The following is a 25,283-nucleotide window of genomic DNA, read 5'->3' on the forward strand; positions in this document are numbered from 1 at the left end:
CACATACTGGTGTCTCCCTCCTAAATCCTGGCTTTCTCTGAAATCCACTGCCTTGTTCAGGGCTTTGGGGATGGCCCTGGCATGTGGAATTCGAATCCTTTTGTCAAGAAGGGACCTACAGCCATACCTCAGTGGCAGGGAGAAGGCTTACAAGTTTCAAACAGGAAAAAGTTCACTTTCATAGCTTAAAGAGAGGATAAATATGCTCACACTTTACGCTGTAAGCTAGTGGTCAGGATACATGCAGCTAAGAAGGGGAAGACCTAGGATCAGTTTTTCTGTCAAGGGGGGTTTCAGATCCCCACTTACCACCTCTTAGAGCAGTGTTCAAACAACTAGGCTCTGTTAGTGTAGAAGGGAGTATTTCTCAGGGTCATAACTTCAAACATTTATCAGCTGTGGGTCCTCTTTCAGTAATGTTCTTGTTTTTAATTCTTTGTAGGTGTAAATCCAGATGCAAACTATCACGCCCTTTACAGATATTTTGTGGAGTTATGGATCTATCTGGGACTAGCTTGGCTTTCACTCTTTGTTAACTGGAAGGTCAGTATGTTTGTGGAAGTCCACAAAGCAATCAAGAAACGGAGGAAAAAAAGAAAAGAGTCATTTGACAACCATCCTCGGTCTAAAAAGCCCCTTCAAATGGGTACCTCAAAGGATGTGAACATTTTTAGCTTCCTTTCAAAGAAGGAAGAGACCTACAATGATCTTATTAAGCAAATTGGGAAGAAGGCCTTGAAGACAAACAATGACAAAATAATTAAAGTAGAAAATGCCAAACAAAATATGCAGAATGCTTGTATAGATGCCCAAGTGACTTACACAAAGACAGAGTCATTTGAGTACGATGAGGCTTCCCTGGACATTCAAAATGGTCATGTACTGAGACCCCTGCATGATAAACGCATCGGAGACAGCCCTCTAGAAGGAACCATGTTCGTAAACCAGCTGGACAGGATTAGTGAAGAAGAAGGTGAAGTGTGGGACTCCAGAGACTATCGACCCTTAATATTTGAGAATGCCAATATAACATTTGTAAATGAAGATGATGATGAAGAGGAAGGTATCTCAGATGATGAGGAAACGTCAAAATCCTCCATGGATGATAATCTCGCAGAGGAACCTGAAACTGCAAAAAAACTGGTAAAATTCCCATCCTCTGATGAATCTACCTTTACCAATAACGAGCTAGAACTTTCTGTGCCTTATGAACAACTGATGAATGAATATAATACAGTAAGCAATGTGAAGGCTGCCACGTGAAGCATGTTTGACAATGGTTTTCTGAAAGTGGTCAGTGCATATTGAACAAATCAACAGAGCAAGGAGAAAAGCATGTTTTTGCAGCTTCTCCTGTCTCTCTGAAAACAAAAGCAAGTCCCCAACTACCAACCTCCAGTGTCCTTTTCCCATCCTGAGTTGGTTTCTGAGCCCATCAGCTTTGCTTATCTGAAAAACTTGTAAAATAACAGTTGATTTTGGAGTCTGCTCCTTCTTGGGTTTTTATGGTTATTGAACAAAGTAGAAAAGAAAAGACTAGTTAATACACTGGACCTGCTCTGCGTTCATGCATTTCATTGAGGAGTTAGTTTGGGTGTGTAACTATACTGTTGCAAAGAGACTGTTTTGGGCATCAAATATGTTCGGTTACTCCATTAGCCTTTCACCTCTGAAAACCTGGATTTGAATCCTGCTTTGATCACAAATGAAATCAAGGTGTTTGCTTTTAGTTGCCCATTGTTAAGTTGTTACCACAAAATAATGGTGCAACCACTAGTTTTACTGAATGAGAAACTTTACGTGCAACACCAGGACACACAGATCTGAGCTGAGGTGCGCTGGCAGACTAAGGAGGAAGCGTCTGAAACGTCTGTCTAGAATATGTCAGTGCTTGTCAAATTATAGTGAATTGTAATTTCATAAATAAAATAGTCAAATTAAAAATTCCAATGGAATGGATTGAGAAGAAGCCCTCTAAACAAGAAAGAATCATCTGGGACGAAGCTCACTAGTTGGGCTGCTAAACTGCACATCAGCCCCAGAACTGTTAAAGTGACTGGAAGACCTATTGATCAAAGCGTGTATGAGCACAAGCAGGATGCAGTGAACTTTTTTAATGTTGAAAGTGTCCTTCCACTGTCCATTTCCTAGAGGAAATACTTGAATGAACCTTATACAGTATCTATGTACAGGTGAAGTTTTATTGACACTGGTCTTCTAAGGAAAAAAAAATCACCTTGGGAGGCACAGATATACTCCAAATGCCTGTCAGAAGGGACCTGTAGCACTGCTGATGATCTGCGCAGTGTGTTAGTCAGTATTGTTGTTTGATGTTCCTCCCTGCCTTGGTACTTCGGACTAGACTTGAACGAGAGATGATTTTTTTGAAACAGTTGATTACCCTTTGCTTATTTGTTTTGTTTTAAAATTTGACCTGTGTGCATATACAATGGTTATTCTACCCCGCTTTCCAGAAGGCTGGGCGGTGTCAAATCTTGGGCAAACTGAGGTGTGATCGAGTGACTTAAGGCCATAAGGCACTTCTTGAAAGGACCTTTGGCTCTAAGCTCCTGAAAGTATTCTCTTTTGGCTTGAAGATGGGCTTCTCATTGAGGAGCAGGTATGTCTCTTCATAACATTTATGCCCAAATTGTTTTGGCTACAACGAGAATTACACCATGGTTTTATTTTTTTCTTTCTTTTGCCATCTCTATGCGTTAGCCCTGACAACTCTTTCAAATGAGGCTCTTGATTACATGTTGGCAAAAGGTACTGACTTCAGTTGTATCCCATATGCTTGGAACAGAAAATAGACCTTTGAACCTTAACATGTCAAGTTCTGTTGTTCTGTTTAGTTTTACAGTATTAAGTCATTTGAGTATGTCTGAAAGTTTCCCAAGTTAAAACAGTTAAAAGTTGTCTCAGCGTAATGCTGGCAGAGTCACTAGCTCTGTGAGAAGAGCTTATGGAATCTAGGAATGTTAATCTGGAATTACTAGCTCTTTCTAATAACTGCAAATATTGGCTGCAGCTTCAGTTGCTGGCCTCTTCCACAGAAGGAGGAGGACACATGGGAAACTGGCACTGTGGTGGGATAGCCTGTTGATGGGCAGTTTTGAAGTAATCTACTGTGAAACAAGGGACTGTCTTCACTAGTCTTTTTTTTCATAATTTTCCACGTATATGACATTTTTTCAAATAGAAAGTGAACACAAGGCTAGGGCCCACTGTTATACTGGCAAAAATGTTGAATTGACCTAATTGGATCTGGTGTTTAATCAGTATTTTATGATCATATTGCTGAAGATGGATTCTAATTTGAAATAAAATTTTATTATATTACTGCTGTTTGGAGCAGGGATGGCTGGATGAATTTGACTTGTATCTGACAGGAAGGAGGGAAGAGGCCCTATCGAGAAGATTCTGATTTACTTCTAATAGACACCCTCACCCTCATAGTTTTAAAATTACTCCAAGCCTTTCAAGCATTTCTGTCTCTCTGAAGGGTTGTGGTTGACAGCTATACCTTGTGAATGTAAGGAAATGCTAGGTAAGACTACACGTACGATACGCGGGATGCTTGTGTAGCAAGTCTAGCCTTCTCTCTTTTTTTTTTTTTTTGTTTAAAAAAGTGCACATTAACTTAAAAGAACATGAGAAAGCACTCCATATAGCTTCTATTGTCCTCCAACTTGTCTTCCATTATTGCTGCAAAGATCAAAGTTTTAGTGACAGTTAGAAAGCTACAGGCCAGTGAGGAGAGAAGGAGCTTGCTGAACGTGCCTGAAATGGAAAAGCCTAGTCTAATCTTCATTTAAATACAGAAAAAATTTCTCATTAATACAGAAATAATACAACCCAGACACTTGGCTGGGCTGCTTTGACTGGGAGGGGATGTTGAACACGGAAACCCAGACTCTCTGTTCTCCGTAGTGTAGTGCACTTGTACGCCAGAGCTGCGGATGGATGGGATCTGTTTCCTATTATCAAGTTAGATGTGGCTCCCTGGCCTTTCCCACTCTAGTTAGCACAGACTCTAAGTCTGCATAATAAGTATCATGGGATTTTAAAGGAATAGTTTAAATTTATTAAAACAAAGTACAATATTCCCGCTTTTTTTGGGAAACATGATCACACCTCACAAAACTGTTCTCAAGACATCCTACCATGTGCCTTAATATAATCCTAACACTGGGAAAAAATTCTTTTTTACACAGGGGCCAACACAATTGGTCTCGTTAAGCCCTACTTGTTTTCAGTGTTTTTTGGAGGGGTTTAGTTGGCGCATAGCTTTCCTACTGGCTCTCTCCAAAAAGTCGAACCATTTCCCAGGGTTTGTAAAGTGATGGTGCCATCTCGGAACCGCCAAAGTGCTAAGCAAGACAGCTTTTTGCCTGCCCGTCTTCCACATCTTGAGAAAAGCAGCTGCCTGGGGGATCTAAATTCATGTCATTTTGCCTTCAGATTTACACGTAGTGAGTTAGAGGGGTGTCCAGGCTGGATTTTGAGCTATTCAGCCCCAAAAGTGCCTCTGAATGAATTCCCCAGTGCTCCTTGATAAGGTCTTGTAGTTCAATTATCTAGTCCATCTGGAAACATTTTCTTTGCGTGCCATGTAATATTTCGGTTGGCTAACCAATAATGTTAACAGCTCTCTTAACGTTATGGAATTGGTTTTAAAGGTGAGAGAAATCTCTTCCTGGAAAGAGAGGAAAGGGGATACTTTAAAAAGAAGAAAGAAAAAAAAAAAAAAAAGGCTGAAAAGTACACATAAGGAAAGATGGAATAGAAGTGGAAACTCTTCTTTCTAGCTATTGCCTATGAGTAGATTTTATTTCCAGTCACATCATGTGTAGCGTGGGTCTACTTTCACAATATGAACTTGCTAATTTTGCCAAGATGAGCCAGTACTTTTAAAAAATTTTTTTTAAAAATTACAAAAATCCTGAAATGTGACAACAAAAGTCTGTTCCTACAAAAGCCCTTTTAAGTGCTATAGACTATGTGACCCCATCCTTCATGATGTTATTGTGACACTTCTTGATTTTTGTCTTGTGCTATTGAAGCCTATTTTTACCTGAAGGGCATCATTTTCAGATACATATCTCACAGCAGGCAGCCTAACGCATCTGATACACTGGTACGAAATCACTGAGGAAACGCAAAAAAAAGTGGTGTGTTCAATTTTTCTGGACTAATGATTTGTGAATCTGTTGCTGGCAATGGATGTCACAAAGCGTGCAGAAATAAAACCAGAGACTGATAACAGATTCATGGTGAAACAGTTGTATATGTTGAATTTTTTTTTTTTTAACTCCAGTTGATCTGGGAGAGTACACGTAGAGACAGACAAGCGTCACTGATGAGGAGAGCAAAAAGCAATATACAAGTCTGACCTATCACAAAAACCCTAGAACTCTGTTGTAGACTTGTAATTTTTGTGCCTCGTGGGATTCATTCCATTTGTGATGGATTTAACTTTAAAAAAAAAAGAGCTTGTCTTTCTTAGGGCTTTTGAAGTTTGTACAGTTCTGACTCTTACCACTCCATAGTATGCCTGTCTGTCTGTTCTTTGTTGCTGATTGTCACTGGAATCACACTGTATGTAAATATTTGCTAAGTCTTTGTAAAATGTAATTTATTTTAATATTTTGCAATAAAAATTTTACAATTTATCCTCTCTGTCGTGAGGAGAACAGCAACCAAGAAATGAGTTTTCTTTTTAGAACTCTCTCCCCTTGTAATGCCCCTCGCGGATGAGACTGGTCCCGGTCCAAAGAGCTGGAAGGTAGGGAGCTGATAAAGCAAGCTGCTTTGTGCATGCAGATGCCTGCACTTCTGTGGCCTATTGATGACTTCAGTTCAATGGCATCTGGGCTTCAACTAGATTCAGCAAAGTGTTACTTAGTGAGGATTTTGGACAGCTGTTGAAAGAGAAAAGTTTATTCTAGGGGCTGTGTTTTTTCAGGGGGCTGTTATTAAAGAAGATGCAATGAGACAGGAAATGTTAGAATCGATCAGTGCTACAATAAAATAAAATGGGTGTTTTTGACTGCTGTCTGAATCTTATGTGGAGCTATTAAAATATCCAAGTAGCTGTTGATGAATTTTCACAAGATTTCTAGCATCAGAGCTCACCATTTTGCAGGGTGGAAGTATTTGCTGTCCTTCAACTCCATCTGTTTCCTTTAGAACAGCTTAGAAAATGGGTAACTACCTACCTTAATGGGCAGCAAAATGGGACTTGGCGATACCCTTGGTAGAGCTGGAGCCATCTGCAGAAACTGTGACAACCTCAGCCTGAGGGCGAAGAGACTGAACTGGAGCTTTTAGGCAACTGAGTGAAACTGCTGAGGTGTGAGCTAGGGAAGGGGGGAGATGCACAGGCACAGGAGGGAAGGGTGGATGCTGCTGTGATTTGAGTAAAGGTAGCCGATCTCTGCATTCTCCTCCAGCCTCACAACAGAGGAGTAGTGGAGGAGCAAGAGGTGTCTGATGGGTGACTGATGCCGAAAAGAGCCAAAGAGGGAGGTGGAGTCCCTTCACTGGGGGCAGGACATAACATCGAGTCTGGTAAGCACCTGATAATATTTCTATCGGGTCCCAGCAGGTTAGAGCTCAGACTATTGTTCACCTTCTGCCCTTGGTATTTGAGTAGAGTGCTAGTAATTTATAGTGGGGTAGAGTAGCAACAAGTAGGAAAACAGGATAAACCTGTATCTGTGAAGTGCCTGTGGTCCATGCCTGGCTGCGGGTTCCTCTGAACACAATAGCTTAACAGATAACATCGGAGACCAGCTGACACTTAAAAAAACCTGAAATCTTTTCACTGAGGGCTTATCATAGGTCTGTACAACGTGCGGTGCAATGTGATACCAGCAATCAGCAGTTCCGTGGAAACGGAGAGCTCAAACCTGTAATTCTGGGAGATGAAGACAGCAACATAGCAGGTAGAGGGTTGCTGTTCAAGAGTGTTTTACACAGGAAAATACTACTGCACTCCCTTCAGGGCAATTTCCTGAAGTCGTGAAAAACCCATAAAATATCTCTTGTGACTCTTATGCAAGGATCTGGGAGGAGGTGGGGGAGGTCTGTTGCCCTGTAGTTTGAGCAGGAAGAGTTTTCTTTTTAAATTCATGATTTGTACCTTCTGCCTTTCAGCAAGGGTTGCGTGGGTTTTGTTGGTGGTTCTTTTTTTAAAAAAACTTTTTTTAATCTCAACCTCCCAGTGGTACGATAGCTAATACTGTAATATCTAGGAATAAAAGGATGGGCTGAGCACAGTGCCTATTAGATGCTGACTTCTTTTTGCTCCAGAAAGCCCTCTGAGAACTCAGGAAAAAGGGGTGTGCTGCTGACCTTCTCTGCTTTGATTCTTATCCCGGCTCCCAAGAAAATCAGACTCATAGGGGGTGTGGTTTTTTTGGGAGGTGATGTTTTCTGGAAACACAGATGGGTGTCCAAGCAGGTGCTTTGTGTCTTGGGATGAAAACAAATTCAAGCAGTGGTTATCTCGGACTACGCAGCACAGGGAGTGGTACCGCAACCGATAGGAGCACAAAGGTCCAAAACGAAACACCCACAAAGATTCAGCTTGCTGGCTGGGGCAGTTGGCTAGTTCCCATTGGAACGGGAGAGTTGAGGTGGACTGGGATGCTGGGGGCATTGTCCTGCCCAGAGGCTCCCTGAAAGCCAGGTAACATGCTCTGGTGAGGAGGGTTTCCTCTGATGGCCATGTTTCTGAGTACAGCCCGTTCCCAAAACTCCTGGGTAAAGATATATATGAGAAATATATTGACATATGAGAAATATTCTGATGGAAATATTTTAATAATCACTTTGGTTTTTACAAAGTTGAACCGAAACAACTGTGAAGGAAAGAGGTTTAGATTTCTATTTTTAGAATATTTTTTTAACAGGGTGCCAGCAGTTGCCTCCCTCTTGTCGCTCCCTGCTGCTTGTAGGAAAGAGTAGAAGAGAGATGGTGACAACTCACTCTTTGTATTTTGGTGGTTATGTTGTTTTTTACATGGAGGAAGTTGTGGAAAGTATACCCTGCCCTCTTTTTCTCCTTGCTAGGGTGGGGCTGTGAACCGCAAAGAAAGCAGAACAGAAAACCTGAAAATATGAATTCTGAAATAGGGCTGAGGAGGTTAAAACACAAAATATCTGAAGTAAAAATTAACATTTTTCCCATGGACTTTTTTTGACATTTTCTTTGCTAACCTTTAATAAAATTCTTCTGAATACTTTTCTAAATATGCCAAACAAAAGTACTTTTGTTTTCAAATTAGATCTATTCAGGAAAGAACCAAGTACTTTGACACACTTCTAATCTTATTCCAATATAAATGTAGCGTGTGGCACCATCATATGCCTTTTAATTGTAAGGAGAATTCATTTATTCTCTACGAACAACCATAGACCCACACTGAGAGCAAAAATCCTGCTCAAGGTCTGTCAACAGCTTTGCCCTTTTCTGTGGACTTATGGCTTTTGGGCGCTTGTCAATCACATTTTTGTTTATCTAGTTAAGTTTCTGGGTGTATAAGGAAGTATCATAATTCCTAATGCTGCTAAGATCAGAGACAAAAATCCTCTTGCGTGGTTATTCCTGGGCTGGGCTCTCCCCGTACCGATCAAAATAAACCGGGTGCAGAGGAGCTCTTGTTCCTATGTACTCCTGGTTGCTGGGCAGAACCGCAAAATATGTGTGTGTGAATGTGAAATGAATCCGTGCTCGTGTTGAAATAGAAGTCACAAGCTTCAGAAGCTAGAGGGTGTTTGTTCATAAAACTGTGTTGTCCTTCTCTGGCAACCTTCGTATTTGCTGATTATCGGCTGTATGTTGGCGGATAGCGAAAAGTAAAGGAACAAATCAGGACCTGAGACACACAGACAACCTCTTTTGACATTTTCTGTTCCTCTCAGCCTGGGACTTTGGCCAACTCCATCTCTGGCACTGTTGGAAAGGAAGGAAAAATAGTAAGCTAATTGGTCTGCTTTTTAATTGCTGATTAGAATGCGAAATTAATGCAAAAGCAGGAGTAAGCAATATGCCTTGGACATCTGAGGGGGACGCTGCCCTCTTTGGCTGGTTTGGTAGCTCTCGGTTTTTAAGAAATGATAGAAAATTGGTGGCTGAAGTCCAAGTGAGAAAGGCTTGCAAGGGGGGCTTGCTTTCATATAAGGAATAAGGCCCAGGTTTTAAGATTGTATTCCGTGTTGCAGTTCTTCAGAAAGTGAAGCTCCTTAAATTAATCTAAAATATCAGCCTAGACTCTGAGATGTGCCATAGGGATCAGAGGAAGGCAAGAAGGTAAAGCAAATACCTGTTCTAGGTATATAACCCCAGCAGGTCGCTCAAGCAAAGTTAAAGGGATGTGGTGTTGAATTGAGACCGATTTTTGAGGCAGGAGACACCATTTGTATCAAGTACAGGAAGAAATCATAGACCCTAAACTATAGCAGATGAAGAATCTTGTTGTTTGGGGGGAGATTTGCTCTAAAACTCTAGGAAATAATTTTTCTGGCAAATAATTTCAAGCAGTTTTCTGAAGATGTTGTCTGGCCAAGTGATATTGACTTCTCCGAGGGAGTTTAATCCCATGATGTTTATCAGCAGTTGAGAATCTTATGGAGGCAAAATAGCTGAAAGCTGCAAAATCTGCAGGAAAGAACTGTCACCCTGTTGAAATGTGTAGGCTCGAGACAGACTTTTTCTTTCAGAGAATGCAATAAAAATAAAGTGGAAATTGATTGAAGCCCTAACTGGCTTTTATTTAAAAGTTTCTGACCCCATATATTACTGTGCCTTCAAATGTGATGTGGTTTTGGAAATGCTTGGGCTAAACTTAGCTTCCTCTGGCACAGAGGGAGGAAAAGGCTTTAGGGTTATCACAGTTTATTTAGTGTGAAATGATCATTCTTTACAACAACAAGATTGAGGATGGGGAGAGCAGTGGCTGGTTTCAAGCACTCTTCTACCCAGACCGATGCAGCAATGACCCAACTCATTTTTCCCCGGAAGGATACGATTTCCACCCCTTTGTGTCTCTCTCTTCTGGCTCCCACCAGTTTTCTCTTTGCTTCTGTCTTATTTTTCCCTTTGCTGCGTTGCATCGGTCCCGTTACAATTCCTGTGGCTCCCTAGGAACATCCCAGCTGCCTGCGGGCAGGACACAGCAGCTTCTTGGCATTTCAGGCTGAAAATAGATTTTGTTTCTGCTCAAAGAGTGGCAGCCTGAGCTGCTTCAGCTAAAGGAGGCGGAGGTTGAACAGCCGAGACAGCCAGCTGAGAGGTCATGGTCTCCTTCAGTGAAGAAGTTCAGGCTTTTGCACATTTTCAGCCATGCTACGTCTGGCTGCTGTGGATTGCCGTTTGCAGGGATGGGGTTCAGGAAGGGCAAGGGTTGTGCAGTGGACCAGGCAAGCCAATCCAAATTCTTGCAGAGCCTTGGTAATGAGCCTGGGGTTCCAAATAGTTTTGAAGGAGGCTGTGCCTATCCAGCTCCATATTCCTCCTCCCCTTCTTTCCACTCCAGTTCCCTTTTACCACCACTCCTATACTCCCCAGTCCCACTTTATGACCACAGTTGTCTCTACCACTCCAGCCTCTGAACTGGGAAGATAAAGCTTAGCTCTTCCCAGCCTGGAACTCTCCAGAAGGCTTCCAAAGCCTTAGAAACACTTCAGCTTGTTGCTGTGTGTTCAGACTGCTTGACATGACTACATTTGTCATGTAGATGTGACCTAAAACCATGTTCCAGTTGCACCAAGCAAGCAGCAAAGTTATCACCTGTTTAAATAAACCTTTGGCTCTGAATCAACAATTCAACAGAAGAAAAGAAATTGAATAGAACAAAATATGCTTGATTATTTACTAAAGACATAATGGCCTGGAAACTGAAAACAAAGAGTGGGACTGGGAGCCAGATGGCAACCACTATAGCTGAGATAGCCTACACCTCGAGTCTTTAGGGTACAGAAAACTCCCACGGTGGAATTTTCTTAAGCACTAGAGAAATCCATACACCCTACTTTTCCAGTTACAGTTATTCCCAATAAATGCCAAAACTATGACTTTAAAAGTATAGATTGATGTCCAGAACTGTTTGTTTGTATATTTCCCAACGCTTGAGTGTAAGTGGGAATGGAGCCTCTCACCCCACCCATGCAGATGCCCCCAGCAAGAGATTTGCCATCTGTGTTATCAAGGAGTCTGTAGAAAGCTAGGGATGCATCAGAGCACGAGTTCACAGCGGGGATACAGCTGGGGCCATGTGCCATAGTTGCGTTCTCGTGTATTGTGGTGCCAGGGAGCGTAACGGGACCGTTTTAGACAATCTGACAACAGCCAGAAGAATGGACCATGAACAGCAGTTCCCCTGCGCCCAGGTGGAGCTATTGGTGGCATTCACAAAGTTTGGCTGGCTAGTCATGAATGGAGGTAGAGGGCTCTGCTTCAAGTACCAGGGATAGCTATCATCGTCAAAGAAATTGTATTTGTACACAAAAATGTACCCTGGGAACAAGACACGGGGCGAGATGGGGTCAGTCAGCATCCAGGGCTTTGGGAAAGAGGAGGACAACGGAGTGACCCTCACTCCAGAGCATCTGCACGCAGTAGGTGCTCTACACGAGAGAGGATAGGAAGCCTTGGCAACTAGGGATGAAGAAGATTCCTCTACATCCCCACATGCTGCTAAACAGACCTTTGCTTTGGCTTCTGTTTGGGCCTGGCTGATGTTTGAAGTGGGAAGGGACAAATTACCGAGGAGATGACCTTGTTCCCTGTTGCTCCAGACGATGAGGTGCCTCATGTCTTGCTGCTTCTTCACCCACCCATCTTCCCGCGGGGAGGCAGCGGTATTGATTCCCTCAGGATCAGACCAGAATCGAGGGAGGTCTCCTTCTAGGAGACCTTAACATGAGCTTAGTTTTCCCTCAGCTGTTTAATGCTCTTTTTAGCCTTGGAAGGCCAAAGAATGTGAGCAGAACTCCTTCCTCCCTCACTCATGGCTCTGCAGTAAGCAAACCTGTACAACTATGTGCTAACAATGAGTAGCCAGCTAGTAGCAGCTTTGGCAAGATCTACTGGTGATGTTTCCACCACCTAACTTGGCAGATTTTTTTTTTTTTTCAGGTAACCTAATTCCTGATTTTTCTTATACGTAAGAGCTCTCTGAAGTTTAATTTCATTATCATTTTCTGTTCTCATTGGCAAGTAGAAATAATTCGTTTCTGTACTCAATTTTAATTTTTGGCCGCCTTGGGTGCAGAGGCTTCTGAGCAGGGATTATTCCACTTTCTAGGACAGTGGGGCTACTATGGGCTCAAGCATGAACTCAGATGATCGTATTTGAAGGAAACTGTAGATAAGCTGAGAGAAGTCTGTATCACGGCAACAAGAAATGTTTTAAGACAGCATGATGTTTGAGAAAATAATTAGAAAAAGATGGGGAAAAAAAGTGTTTATTCAGACTAGAAAAGACAATAAAACAGCTAGTACACGTAAGTTTCCTGATGGCTAAAATAAAGAAAATAAAGACATCTGTCCACCTTGCAATAAACAAGACAGAGCCTGACACTACAAAATGCTTTCCAACTGTAAGAGAAATAAACTCTCCTGGATGGACACAGGCTTCAAACTGTTGGAGGATTTGCGAACAGTTTGACCAAAGAGCTGTCAAAGATAGTCTTGCTGGTTTTGGGTTCAGTAATCTTTTGAGGTCCCTTTCAGCTTTACATTTCTGCGGTTTGTGTCCGTTTCTAAGAGGTTTGATATATTTTTATCACTGCCTAACATTATTCCTGTATTGTATAATTAGGGTTACTCAGCATACTGAGTGTCTGCCAGAAATCAGACAGCGCAATATTTCATACACATCTTAAAAATCTTCCACTTGCCCAGGTTAACTGGATACCCTGAAATGGTTCAAATGTACTAATACAAGAAATAATGAAACAGTGTAAATAAAAGACAAGGAGGTTTTGTATAATTTCTATTTCCTGAGCTTCCTTAGTTGTTGAGGCCATTAGAAAATGATGTTGTAGGTGATCTTCTAGTTCATCATCTGGCTCCCCTTTCCCATGCTGAGTGGTTGGATGTAATAGTGTTAAGGCAACGTTTGCCATGCCTAGGCCAGTGTATTCCATAGAATCACAGAAGGGTTTGGGTTGGAAAGGACCTTAGAGATCATTGAGTTCCACCCCCTGCCATGGGCAGGGACACCTCCCACTAGCCCAGGTTGCTCAAAGCCTCATCCAGCCTGGCCTTGAACCCCTCCAGGGATGGGGCATCCACAGCTTCTCTGGGCAACCTGGGTCACTGCCTCACCACCCTCCATCTGGTTTTCTTCTTGAAAAGAAACAAGGATTTTTTTTTTCTTCTCAAGCAGCTTCTCCTTGAACAGTGTGTCCTCCTTGCTTTGCTTTTCCTCCCACTCCTTATTCACCTTCCATTGCAAAGTCAACTCTTCGTTATAGTCTTCTGCACTCTGAACTTGGTGGCCTTTCACTGCCGTGTAGCAGGTTCCTGCTCATTCACCCCACTGTTTATAGCAGGGATGGAAACAGAGGTAAGAAATTCTGTGAAGGGCTTTGCCTTCCAGAGCAGCAGGCTTTGCACAGCCCCAGCTAAAAAGCAGCAACTGGTGTCTCAGCGGAATGTCATTCCCTTTGTGGGTGAGAGAACTGGCAAAGCCTCTGACTGTTGGGAAGTTTTATAAAAACAGCTCTCTCAGGAAAAAGAACAAGAAGTTTATTTACAATTCACTTCCAATTTTATCCCTGTTTTTTTTTGGTTTTGGTTTTTTTTTTTTTTTTTTTGGTGAAAGGTTTTACATCAGCTCCTGAGACAGGCTCGTACTGTTTTCCAAAATGTTCAGCTATCTCTTTTTCTGGAGCAGAGGAATAAACAATCTTCTGAGACACCTAGGATTTGCTTCGATAGCAGAGAAGCTTATTATAATGAGCTGATAAATCAGCTGGACATACAATTGGAAATTGCAGTGAAAAGAGAAAAAAAAAATCACTTTACAGGGTATATTAGAGACCATCTGAAATACTTACTGCTGTAAATCATGTTTTATTCAGCTCAGGGAAAGGATCTAAATCAGATCTGCATTTCCGAGTTAACTTCTTGGGCTATTTGGTTTACAAGGCCGTTAAAGATTGTTTATATCACAGCTAATTACATTTCCCCAGTCTAGAGCCAAAAAACTTATTTACTCTTGGATTTTAGCTTTCCTGGTAAAGAAATGGGAAATGTTCAGATGCCACCATGGGCTCCTCTGGGTCTGAGGCTGACAGCCCCTTGGGTCCTGCGATGCTCTCGTGGGAGCGTGGGGAAGCTTGTGCTCACAAGGCAGGAGAAAAAGCTGTCCCGAGACACCTCTTTTTTTTTTTTTTTTTTCCTTCCCCAGCCTCCCATTCATTTTTTTGCCTTTTCCCCTAACTCTTCGCAATTTTTCTGCTCTGCAGGGCAACCTGCGTGATTTCGCACATGAAGCCTAAAGTCATCTTTGCCCTCTACTGGCATCCTGTAGAAATACAGGAGCACATCAAGCAATGCCTCCATCCCTTCAGCTATTCCAAACCACCGGACAGGAGGAGAGGGTGTGCAGTCTTCATGCAGTCGGTGGTGGGACCAAGCCTGCGTGCCAGTTCAGTGCCTCCAGCAGGAACGTCCTGGTGAGACGGGACACAGCAACCCCTTCCCCTCACTCTCTCCAGGTATTTGCAAGGGAAAAATCTGTCACTTCTCAAAGTGGTGCCTGCTTTCAGGTTATTTATGAGCAAGGAGTCTAAAAAATGGGATGTGGCTCTGCCCATTGCTGTTCATGGTGTTTCTTTCCTTCATTCCTGGGTCGAATGGGCTCTGGCTGGTTTGCAAGCTCAGGGAACGGGAACAAGAACGGTCGAAGAAAATGACTTGGACGGATGAAAATGAGCATGGACATGAGAGCAGGTTGGTGATGTTAGATGGCACTTCTCATCTGGGAGGATCACACAATGCGTGAACGTAGAATAGGCTTGAAACTGCACTGCTCAACGGGTACGGAGACATTTGGGACAAAGTAGAAAAATGCATTTTTCACTTGAAAATGCTTTTTTCACTTGAAGACATGCAGGCACTTGAGCTTGGCAACAGATTTCTGGATAAATGGAGTCAGCACACCGACACGTCTGAAAATTTAGATGACAGTTTCAGTATTCAGGCTGACTTATTCCTGCCTTGTAAGGTTTGGAGGGATCCATCCTATCAGCCCCAGCTGTAAAATCCAATAGATTCGGATTCCTGATAGAATACACTATGAAAAGACTCACAGAAGAGCTTGTTAGCATAAATTAGTTTGCTATAGTTAGGTAGCTAATGCTAAATAAGCTGCTGTTAGTCACTATCATTCTTTTTTATTTTTAAAATTCAGTGTATCAGAAATAAATAGGAAACTGCGTACGAGTAACAATTTCCAGACAATAATTGTTCTCTTCCCTCAGTGTGTACGTCAATAACAACAACCAGTGAGGGGCACAAACAGCTTAGACAGAGAACAGCAATTGTTTTCTCAGCAAAGAAACGTTCAAATGGCAGCAGCGATTGGAAACTTGTGATGCCATTTGTACCCTTTAGTTGTATATATTTAAAACAAAGTTATCGGAATCACTTCTTCTAACCATGGTTTAAAACAGCAGTTAGAAAATCTGGATTATTCTTTGAGACCTCGTCGATGTGCGCAGTGCTGTGGATGGATGTGCACACCATGTGCCAGGATCAGATGTTTTGCCTCGCCAAAACCTGTATGGAAATGCCATCGGTGCTATGTCCTCCTTACCCTGGTGACAGGAGGGGCAACGCAAACTCTCCGTTCCTCGGTTTCTCTCAGGCAGCTCCTCGTGTGCTTTTCTGCAACCCATTTTGACCAGTCTTCAACCTCCACACCTAGGTTGGCTTCCCCTCCACCTTTTTCCTCTTCTACTGCTTTTTGCAACCACAACTTGACCTCAAAAGCTGAAAAATGACTGAACAGCTCCTACCACCTCCAAAGTAGCAAGATCTCCAGGAGGAGCATTCTGCTTTGGCCTTTGCCAGCAGGAGCTGCCATTGGATCCTGCCCCACCACTAAATCCACTTGGTTTTCATAGAATCACAGAAGGGTTTGGGTTGGAAAGGAGATCATCAGTCCCACCCTCCTGCCATGGGCAGGGACACCTCCCACCAGCCCAGGTTGCTCAAAGCCTCATCCAGCCTGGCCTTGAACCCCTCCAGGGATGGGGCATCCACAGCTTCTCTGGGCAACCTGGGCCAGTGTTCTCTCTGCTCAGCCTGGAGGATGGATTTGTTCTGCTTATGTCCACAGTGACTTATCTGCAGCACAACCTTGAAACTATCTGACCTGTTAACACCTGGCTTTGCAGCAACACTGGATTCTCCAACCCTTCCCAGTTGCCACCCAAAGTTGTGTCTAAGGCAGATGTGACCAGAACTTCACCAGGTCCTACCAGCAGCTGGTGCAAATATTCTGCCTTCTTAATCCTCCTTTGAAACCACATCAGTCTTTACGGTAACAGATCCTGATCTTTGGCACACGTTTTGGCAGAGCCAGTGTATTTCACTTTGCATCCCAGGCATCATTCCCATGGGGTTTTGCCCTTGGATGCACTAACACTCTCACAGGAAGACCATACCTCAAAAAGCTTTTGAGACCTTGGCATACACATCGAAAGCTGGTTCTTTTCTGTCCTTGACTTTCCACCTCCACATCATCAGCAATTTGTGGAACTGATGTGGAACATCAAACCATTCCAGCCCTCGTGCCCTGTAGAAGTGATTGCTCCTCTGAACTACAAAGACAAGTATCTGAGATACTCCATACAGTTACCCCAAAGGCCATGTAGAGATGTCCCGCACTACCACTAGTGAAGGGATGTAGTTATCTACATCACCTTGATCCTTATCTCCAGCTTCTGCTCTCCCACCCTTTTCTACCTAGAGATGTGTCTCGCAAGATTCCGCTGCACTGAGACTTTTCTTTGCTCCTGTCTTCTCCGCAGCATTGCAGAAGCAGTGGAGAAGCACAGTTTTGGGATACGAATGTTCCCATTAGCATCAAGCTTCACCATGGAGAAGATCTAAGGCTTTTGGTGAGCTTGCATCAATTACCAGGGGTTTCATGGGAGAGGCAGCATGCTGGCTGATGAATTACATAGCAAGGCAGTCCAGTAGACATGTAAAAAAAGAGTCATAATATCATCTTATTTATCACAGAAACATCTCGTGGATTCCTTGTTTGCGTGTCTGTAATGAACTCCAAATGTACCCTGCTTCCATAGGATCTTAGGTAATTTAATTTAATTTTAATAACAGCTGAGAAACTGCATTTTTTTCCCCCTGTTTTTGTATAGGGTAACAATTTTTTTCAAATTGACCCTTTGGTGTTTACCAATTCCTTCAATTACAAAGGAAGAGAACTGGTTTTCCTCTGTAATTCACAAATGAGGCTTTTATTCACCAGCAGCAAGAGTTGCCAAGATGAAAGCAGAGGAGGCAGCTGGTCCATTGAAGTCCCCAGCAGGACTCCCACTGCCTGCAGCATTGTCAGAATCTCACACCAAGGATTAGGCACATCCTAATCCCTCCTGGTCTTTGATGCAAAAGACTGGTGAAGCAGCATTTACATTTTATCAGATGAGCCACACACACATATTTAACAAATCTAAGGCCTTTTAAAGATAAATCTTCTGCCTCTTAAGAGACCTGAGTCATGATGTCTGAATGTTTGGAGACTGTGACTTAATTCTGCTGCAAGGGTTACCTTGTTCAGGCTCATGATCTCATGGGGCTGTTGGCATCAGAAGAACGCCAGAGGCCGTTTACCTCAACAGTCTGAGGTAGGGAAGGTTTGGCAGCCCTGGTTCCCCGTCAGATTCCCCAGCTCCCATTAAATCAGGGATTTTGTTTCTTCTCTTATTGCTGCCTGGGCATACGAGGGAGGATTGCTTACGCTCCTAGAAACATGTATTAATAACTTAATCTTTGCCATTGATAGATGGAAAAAAACAACACTGTCTTGGAGGAACCCAGCAAGGTCATTTCCCAGGCGATAATGTTTGTCCCTTTTATCCTTCGTACCAAGGGAGTACATCCCTGGCTTCTTTCCTTTGGGGACAAAATACAGCTGCTGTGGGGAGAAACAAGTACCTAAAATACAGCCTGGGGAGAAACAAGTCACCTTTTCACTTGTTGAAGATTTGTTTCTGCTTAGTTTGACTGATAACAACTCTGAGATCTTTTCAGGCTGCATCCAAAAGGAAGGGCTGAAAATAAAAATGTCAGAGCAGAGAGCATCTCCTGGGCGGTCAGGCGTGTTCCATGGGCATCACAGGTACCGTTTCACAAACACATCCCGCTTCCTTTTCAAAGCAGTGAGGGATTTTGGCCCTTGAAGAAAGCTGTTCCAAATTCTCATTCCTCTGAGGTTTTGAAACCTGATTTCCAGCATAGATTTATTCTTGCCTGTTTCTTACCTATTTTTAGTAAGCTCACATTGTCCTTTAGCTGAAGTATTCTCTTCCTTTCCTAGCGTTGCATCCCAGTGTATTTGCTTACAGTAATTGTCACTCATTCCACTAATTTGTCCTTATTTTGCTAGACTAAACAAGCTGATGTCCTTTATTTTCTCCTTATCAAAAATTTAGTTTCCAACCACTGTATCTGCAAAGAAACCTGACCATGAGCTGATGCATCAGCGTTTACTACCTGAAAAATCGCACCCTGAGCTACTCTGCTCACCTTAGCAGGTATATGAGTGTTAGTGCCTTCTGATGGAAAAGAAATATTGGTGGATTTTAGGAAGAAGAATCAACTGACTTGTTTATCATCCCCATCCCATGCTGCCTCTCTTTCTTCTGTCCTCATTCCAGCTCTACCTCCTTGGGATAATTCAGCGATACTGTCACCTGGTTTCAGCCTAGTTTTGCAGCACAGTGAAATCTGGAAAGCATGGAGGACTTATAAACCAAACTGCACTTCTGCATAGAGATATTGTGTTACCAGCTTTCTCCAATGTATGCTTAGTTCAGTGAAAAAAATACCCATTTAATGGGATGGATTTTCTCTCTTTTAATTTGTTATGCCCCCAAATCTAAACACCTTGCTGTCAAAAGTGGGTCTGGTTTTCTAAAGAATAGCTGCTCTCAGTAAATATTCAGTGTGACTGCACTGCCAATATTGGCAGGGGCATGTTGGGAGAGACTGTAAGTGAGCTTAAAAGGAGATGCCAGCTCACAGAGTCCTTCCTGCTGCATATGTCACCCTTGCAAAGACTACATTTGCTTCCTTGAATACATGTTCAGGCCTGAGCTATCCACCCTACATTATTTTATTTAACAGAAAAAGCAAGTGCTCTTTGGAGTGTCAGGTGCACCGCATCCTGGCTCAGAAGCCCTGCGTGTCTCACCAGGTGACTTAGAACATGAGATCAGTCTTCCCTGGCTCCTGGCGTACATCTGATCCGGACATTCCCGGAGGCAGCAGCTGGAGCAAGTATTCCCTTTTGTAGGTTGTATTTATGCAAAGCTAACTGCAGCAGAACAGAGTGACTTGATACACAGCCGAGGCAAGCAAAGATCTTTATAAAGGCAAACAGGTTGAGAAGAAGCTTTCTTTTCTTTTTTTTTTTTTTTTTTTTTTCAGTCGCACCCCAATCAGGCAAAGATTCCCACAGCTGAACTATTTGCAACACTCAAGAGGTGTCTATTCAGAAAGGCCTTTGAGAGCATCACTCCAGGTGGGTGATGGCAAAGCACTGGTACCCAGCTTCAGTTTGGCACAGGGGGAAATTAGGACCACCCATAAGACCCAATATATTTTTAAAAGACATTTGATACTGCACATCAGAAGAATTTACTGCCATTGATCTAAGTTTTTTTTTGTTTTTTTGATTTTTGTTTTTTTTTTTTTGACATAGAGAACCCAGAAATGGGACTTAGGAGATTCATACTCTCATTTGGGAAACAAGAGCAAAAATTCACTTAAGAAAAACCAACATGCTAAAGGCAGCTGTCAGCTACCACCTACTGCCTCCACGCAGCTAAAATAACTTAATAACCTTTCTGATTGCAGACAGCCTTTTAAAAAAACCTAAGCACTCGGTAACACTTTTCCTGATTCCTAACGAATCCTACTTAAAATCCCCAAAGGCTGCACCAAGCCCAGCCTCAGGCTTCCACGCCCGTTCCTTTGGCACCTCTGTGCCCCGCTCTAGGTCACGGCCGCGCGGGATGTAGACAGCGAGAATAAGCATTACCTGAGCAACTTCAGCACAATTGCCTTTAAATCTGTAGCAGTAGTAATTCCCCCCCACCCCTCGTTTTCCTATTTGCCTTGCAAGCAGGGGCTGGGGAAAACACTCCCCACCCTCAAACTCGAGCCATTTTTCGAGCGTGAGTTGTACACATTTCGAAACTTTGTGTTGTGAGTAACTCTCCAGAGCCCCGTCACGTTCCAGCCCAACTGACCCATTCCAGCACATTTCGAATATGCCACCCTATGTCCCCTGCGCTTCCCTTTAGCTGCTCTTCTCCTCCCTCCTCCCCCTGAGCAGGCTGCTGGGAGGTTTATCATAGACACGGGGAGCTCACTGGGGGTGGGCTTTGCCACAAGCCTGGCTCTGAACCCTGCCCTTCCTCCTCTTCTTTCCTCATCTTGGGGCATAAGGAAGTGGCATCCAGCTGCACAGCCTAGGGCAGGACAAACCCATCCCATCCCCTAGCCCAGGACAGGCAGCTTCATCCCCTCCACCTCCCGGGTTTCCCTCTGCTGCCATGTGCTGGTGCCCGCAGCAGCAAACCGCCGCCGTCGGGGTGGCTGTTGCCGCATCCTGCTGTTGCTGCACCTCCCTAACCGTAAAAAAAAAAATAAAAAAAAAAAAATCACAAACCCCGTGGTTGCACGGAAGAACGTCCCTGTTAGAAAGCGAGGCAGTGCACAAGGCGGCGTGTCTGGAAATGACCGAGAGACGTTTCTATTGCTGCAGCCAGGGGTTGCCAGATGTTTTTGCAAAGTTCACCGCACCGCCTCTCCTGGCGCTCCTTCCCTCGCCCTTTGTCACTCTGCGCTAGGAAAAAACGAGGCGCTAGGCTGCTGCTGGGATCTTAGCAGTGCCATGACAAAAGCTTACCGGCATGTATGCAACAAGCCTCCTTTGCTCTGTCTTCTCCATCTAAAATAGCCCGCTTCGGCTTGCTAAATGTTATCAAGAACTTTCTCGGACTGAGCTCACCACTCCCTTCGCAAGAAATATCCTATCTCCACCCAAATGGAAAGAAAGGGTGATTGTTCCTCGGGGAGGGTGACTCAGGGTTTGGTGGCAATACAATGTGCCTTTTGATCACGGCGTTAAACAAACAAAGGCTACAAGGGAGAATGCCAATAGCTCCTATTGCAGGAGGAGAGGACGGTTTGCTGCCAGACGCTTGCATAACGCTTTCAACTGACAGATGCCCGAATGCTGTGTAAGAACAAGGATTAAAAAAAATACTCAGAGTCATTAGCAAATCTTTGCAGCGTGCCTAAACGATTAATCCCATTTTACTAGGTGTTAGACAGAGGTATGGAAAATCAAGGAATTGCCCTGCGGTGGACAGCAATTCAAGAACACAACCACAAATAAACACCCGGTCCACTGATACACAATTTAGGCACCTTAAATTATGGAAATATTGATCTGTGATGTATCTCCATTAACTTTTGTTGTGTTGATCAAACAAAATTGAAGGGCAATTCAATGAATTGCTGGACAGAAAGATGATATGAGCCTATCTGCTCCATTCAGCAGTTAGAGGGCAAATAGTTTTCCTGATCTATGGATAGATCCACCCAAAATTTCCAAAAGTCTCAGATTTTTACAGTGCATCCTCAGTGGCACAGGCCTTCAAAAATCTTTTGACAAAGGCACCACACTTCACACCAGCTATCACAAATGGCAATGATCAAGGAGGATGGTAAGAGTGATGTGGAAGGTGAAGGAAAGTTGAAGGAATGTATTTAGTCTGGATGAAAGACATCAGGGTGTGTGATAACAGATTCCAAACATATAAAAAAGCTGTTGCAAAGATGATAGCAATCAATGGCACTCCAGGTCCTGTAGAGGCAGGACATAAAAGTGAAGAGATCAGCACTCATCTGCAGGAATGGAAAGAACTTTCTATGTTCAGGAATAAGCTACAAGGCGCATTGTGGAGGCTCTGATATCAGAGGTTTTTAAGACAGTATGATAGATACCAGGGAACATCTACGTCCAGTTATTATTATGAGGATCAAACAAGCTGTAGGTGATATCATAGAATCATGAAGGTTGGAAAAGCCCTCAAGGATCAAGTCCAACCATCAACCCAACACCACCCAACCCACTAAACCATGTCCCCAAGCACCATATCTTGAGGTCCTTATAGATTTAAACTTCTGTTATACCAAGGTACTCTCCTGAAGTTTCAGTTTTGAACATTTGGCATGTTCTGATTTTTTTTTTTTTCCAGAAAAAAACACCCTCAAACCAAATAATTAACCAAGGCTATTTAAAATGGTCTCCTACAGTCTTCATGTTGTCTTGGCATGAGAGAAGCACGGAAAATATTGCCGTGAGGTTTGTCCATAGTCAAGAAGTTAGGTTGCTTGTGGTTGCTGCCTCCAAGGGTGCAGCTGGATGGCTGCTCAGCACCAGCAGCTACCGCAGCTGCTGTTTCCTGGACTCCACTTGTAGCTCCTGTTACTTAGTGTACAACTAATATTTAGTCTAGTCACCAGAGTCAGAAGAAACAACAGATGGGAAATATGCTCCAAGTAAATGACCTAAGACCGAGTAGGTTTGAAAACCCACAAAGAACGTTGTTGCAAGAAATTCTTCCTCAGTCCCCAAAATTGAGGCAGAGTCTCTAAGTGACCTTAAAACCTAAAGGATGGGGAGGGGGCTAGAAACCTGTACAGCTTCATAGTCATCTCAGGCATATGCACACCTTCTTCTCAAAACTATGTGTTTGTGTAGGAGCCTCGGTGACCCAGCAGATAGGTCTGGGGTTATATGGTGCATTGACCCAACTTAAGAAGCTCACTGCTGGGGAAATCTTGTAATAAAAAATGTCAAATGGCATTAAATCTTTAAATAAAAATCAAAGATCCAGGATTGATTTACATTAGCTGTTCTCAACCTCTGGGGCATCCAAGAGACCGTCTCCTATAGATGGTAAAGCCCGTGTCCGTGCCGAGCTGCGTGCCAAACACTGCCAACGCTCGCCATAAACCTGCTGGGAATGGAGGGAGGAGCAACACCAGATGGTGAGAATCATGGTCCAGGAAGGGGCTAAATTTTAGAGACTTGACTCAGGAGAAGTAATACTTGCTCAGGGGGTTGGCTGGTAAGGGAATCTGAGTCAAATCCTGCGCGAGGAAGGGTGCATCATATCCTGCACTCGTACTACTCTTATTTTTGGAAACGCTCCTGCTGGTGTCTGTACAAAGGCTGGGAGAGAAAGATTTAGGTTGATTAAGTCCTGACAGCTCACAGAGCTGGTAGCACAGCTCCGATGAATAAGACCAGAGTTAGCACAACGGTTCTCATCAGTGAGCGAAGCTGGATGCAAAAATGAGTGAAGGTTTGGCTTTCAGGTCTGCTTACCATGGCAGGGTGTAAGCTGTTTCACTGCTGCCTTCTCCCTGTCTTACGCTACATGCATCAATGAGAGAGACATGAAAGAAGTTGGAAAATAAGCGAAGAATTATTCTTCACTGAGTCACGGTATTGAAACAACAAGGACGTAAGTGAAAACCCAAGTGTGCAATAATGTGGTTATATCATAACGTCCAAGATGAATGGAGCCGTTAAATAAGGCTCATTAATTGCATTTCTATAGCGCTGATTAGCCACCACAATGTGGTAGTCTTTAAGCTGTGCTGCCTCAAGTTCAGGCAGCTTTATGCTCCACGAAAGATGTAGCCCAAGGAAAGAGCAACAAAAGTGTTTTGTGCTCCCCACGCCCTTGGCTCCCTGTGGAGCCACTCGCTCTTGTGTAGGTTACAGGAACCCTGGGTGGGTTGTTTGAATTCCCATGTGGCTCATCGGCATTAAATGTTGGCAACACAGATGCTGCACCATGCTCTGGTCCTGAGGGGGACCGACGGCTGCTGCTCTGGTCCTGGGCTCAGAGAATTCCCTGTGTTTGCTGCAGTCTTTGCAGAGCTGGATTTGGATGGAGAGAAAAGGACCTTGAACTGGTGCCATAAATGACCGCTGAAGCAGTTCTAAATCAGGTAATATATACAAAGAGGCCGTCTCAATTCTGCACTTTCGTGTTTAGCAAGCGCAGGAATAGACAAACTCCCAGAAGGAGATGTCCTTACTGCAGTTGGAAAATGGTAGAGGTAATAGCGTAGCACAAATGTTCCTTAATGTTTCAGACATCTCCTCTTTGGAGGTTTGAAATGTATTCATTTTTCTTTCCCAAGGAGGTTTAGATGAGATCCACCTTTTTTCTATGAAGGCTGCATTGTTTTGTGTACAGTCTGCAAACATTTTTTTTTCCCCACAGAGATTTTAATGCTCTTGATCCAGGTATTACATTTTTTTTTTTGTTTATTTTGACCATTATATTATATTTTAGCATATCAGGTTACCAGATTTTTCTGATTCCCCCTTAACAGAAGGAGAGAGCAATTCTTGCTCCCAACCACGTAGTTGTGACTTTCTGCACACTCCTGAGAGGTGGTGACCGTGATGTCCTTTCAGAAGAGGGGATATGTCTCATTCATTGACATATAACAGGAGAATATTTATGGGAAGCCTGTGGTTAGTGCTTTCTCCTCAAATCATAAGCAGTTAATATTCAAGCAAACTGCATGAAATCTTTCTTTGTCACACATAACAACATTACTAAGGAAGGAGGGAAAAAAAAACCCAAGCCATCGAGACAGACTGAGGGGTTTTATGACTAAACCCAGCTCCTTGTGTTGACTTTGGCCCCAGCTCTTGACTGGACCAGACATAAAGAACATTTCTTCCACTTGGTGTTTACCTGCCCTTCTCGTGCGTGTTTCAGTGCAGTTTACAGGACTTGGAAAAGAGTGTGCAAAGCCCCCCGTCCAGCGAGTTTCCTGCCCTGCTCTCTTCTCCTTGTAGAGCTACTGTTGAAATACTGACTGCTTCATTTCAGAAAAACATCCTCTGCTCCTCTTTTTGCTTTGCAGAAGAAAAGGTGTGAAGGCAGCACGTTTTGGAAGCTGGACACCA

At 43.4% G+C, this 25,283-nt stretch overlaps 1 protein-coding gene across 1 annotated transcript in view; it reads left to right on the forward strand.

Moving 5' to 3' along the window:
- The window catches only part of KCNK5 (potassium channel, subfamily K, member 5), a gene marked incomplete at its 5' end in the record, with an annotated part of 4,682 nt that extends 3,419 nt beyond the window's left edge, over nucleotides 1-1,263 (forward strand). Inside the window, one exon of the mRNA XM_010085107.1 lies at nucleotides 443-1,263. Within this exon, the coding sequence (XP_010083409.1) occupies nucleotides 443-1,263 (821 nt within the window). The remainder of the gene's footprint in view (nucleotides 1-442) is intronic.
- Nucleotides 1,264-25,283: the final 24,020 nt, after the last annotated feature.

Source organism: Pterocles gutturalis, unplaced genomic scaffold, assembly GCF_000699245.1.
Source record: "Pterocles gutturalis isolate BGI_N339 unplaced genomic scaffold, ASM69924v1 scaffold32725, whole genome shotgun sequence".
Taxonomy (NCBI): domain Eukaryota; kingdom Metazoa; phylum Chordata; class Aves; order Pterocliformes; family Pteroclidae; genus Pterocles; species Pterocles gutturalis.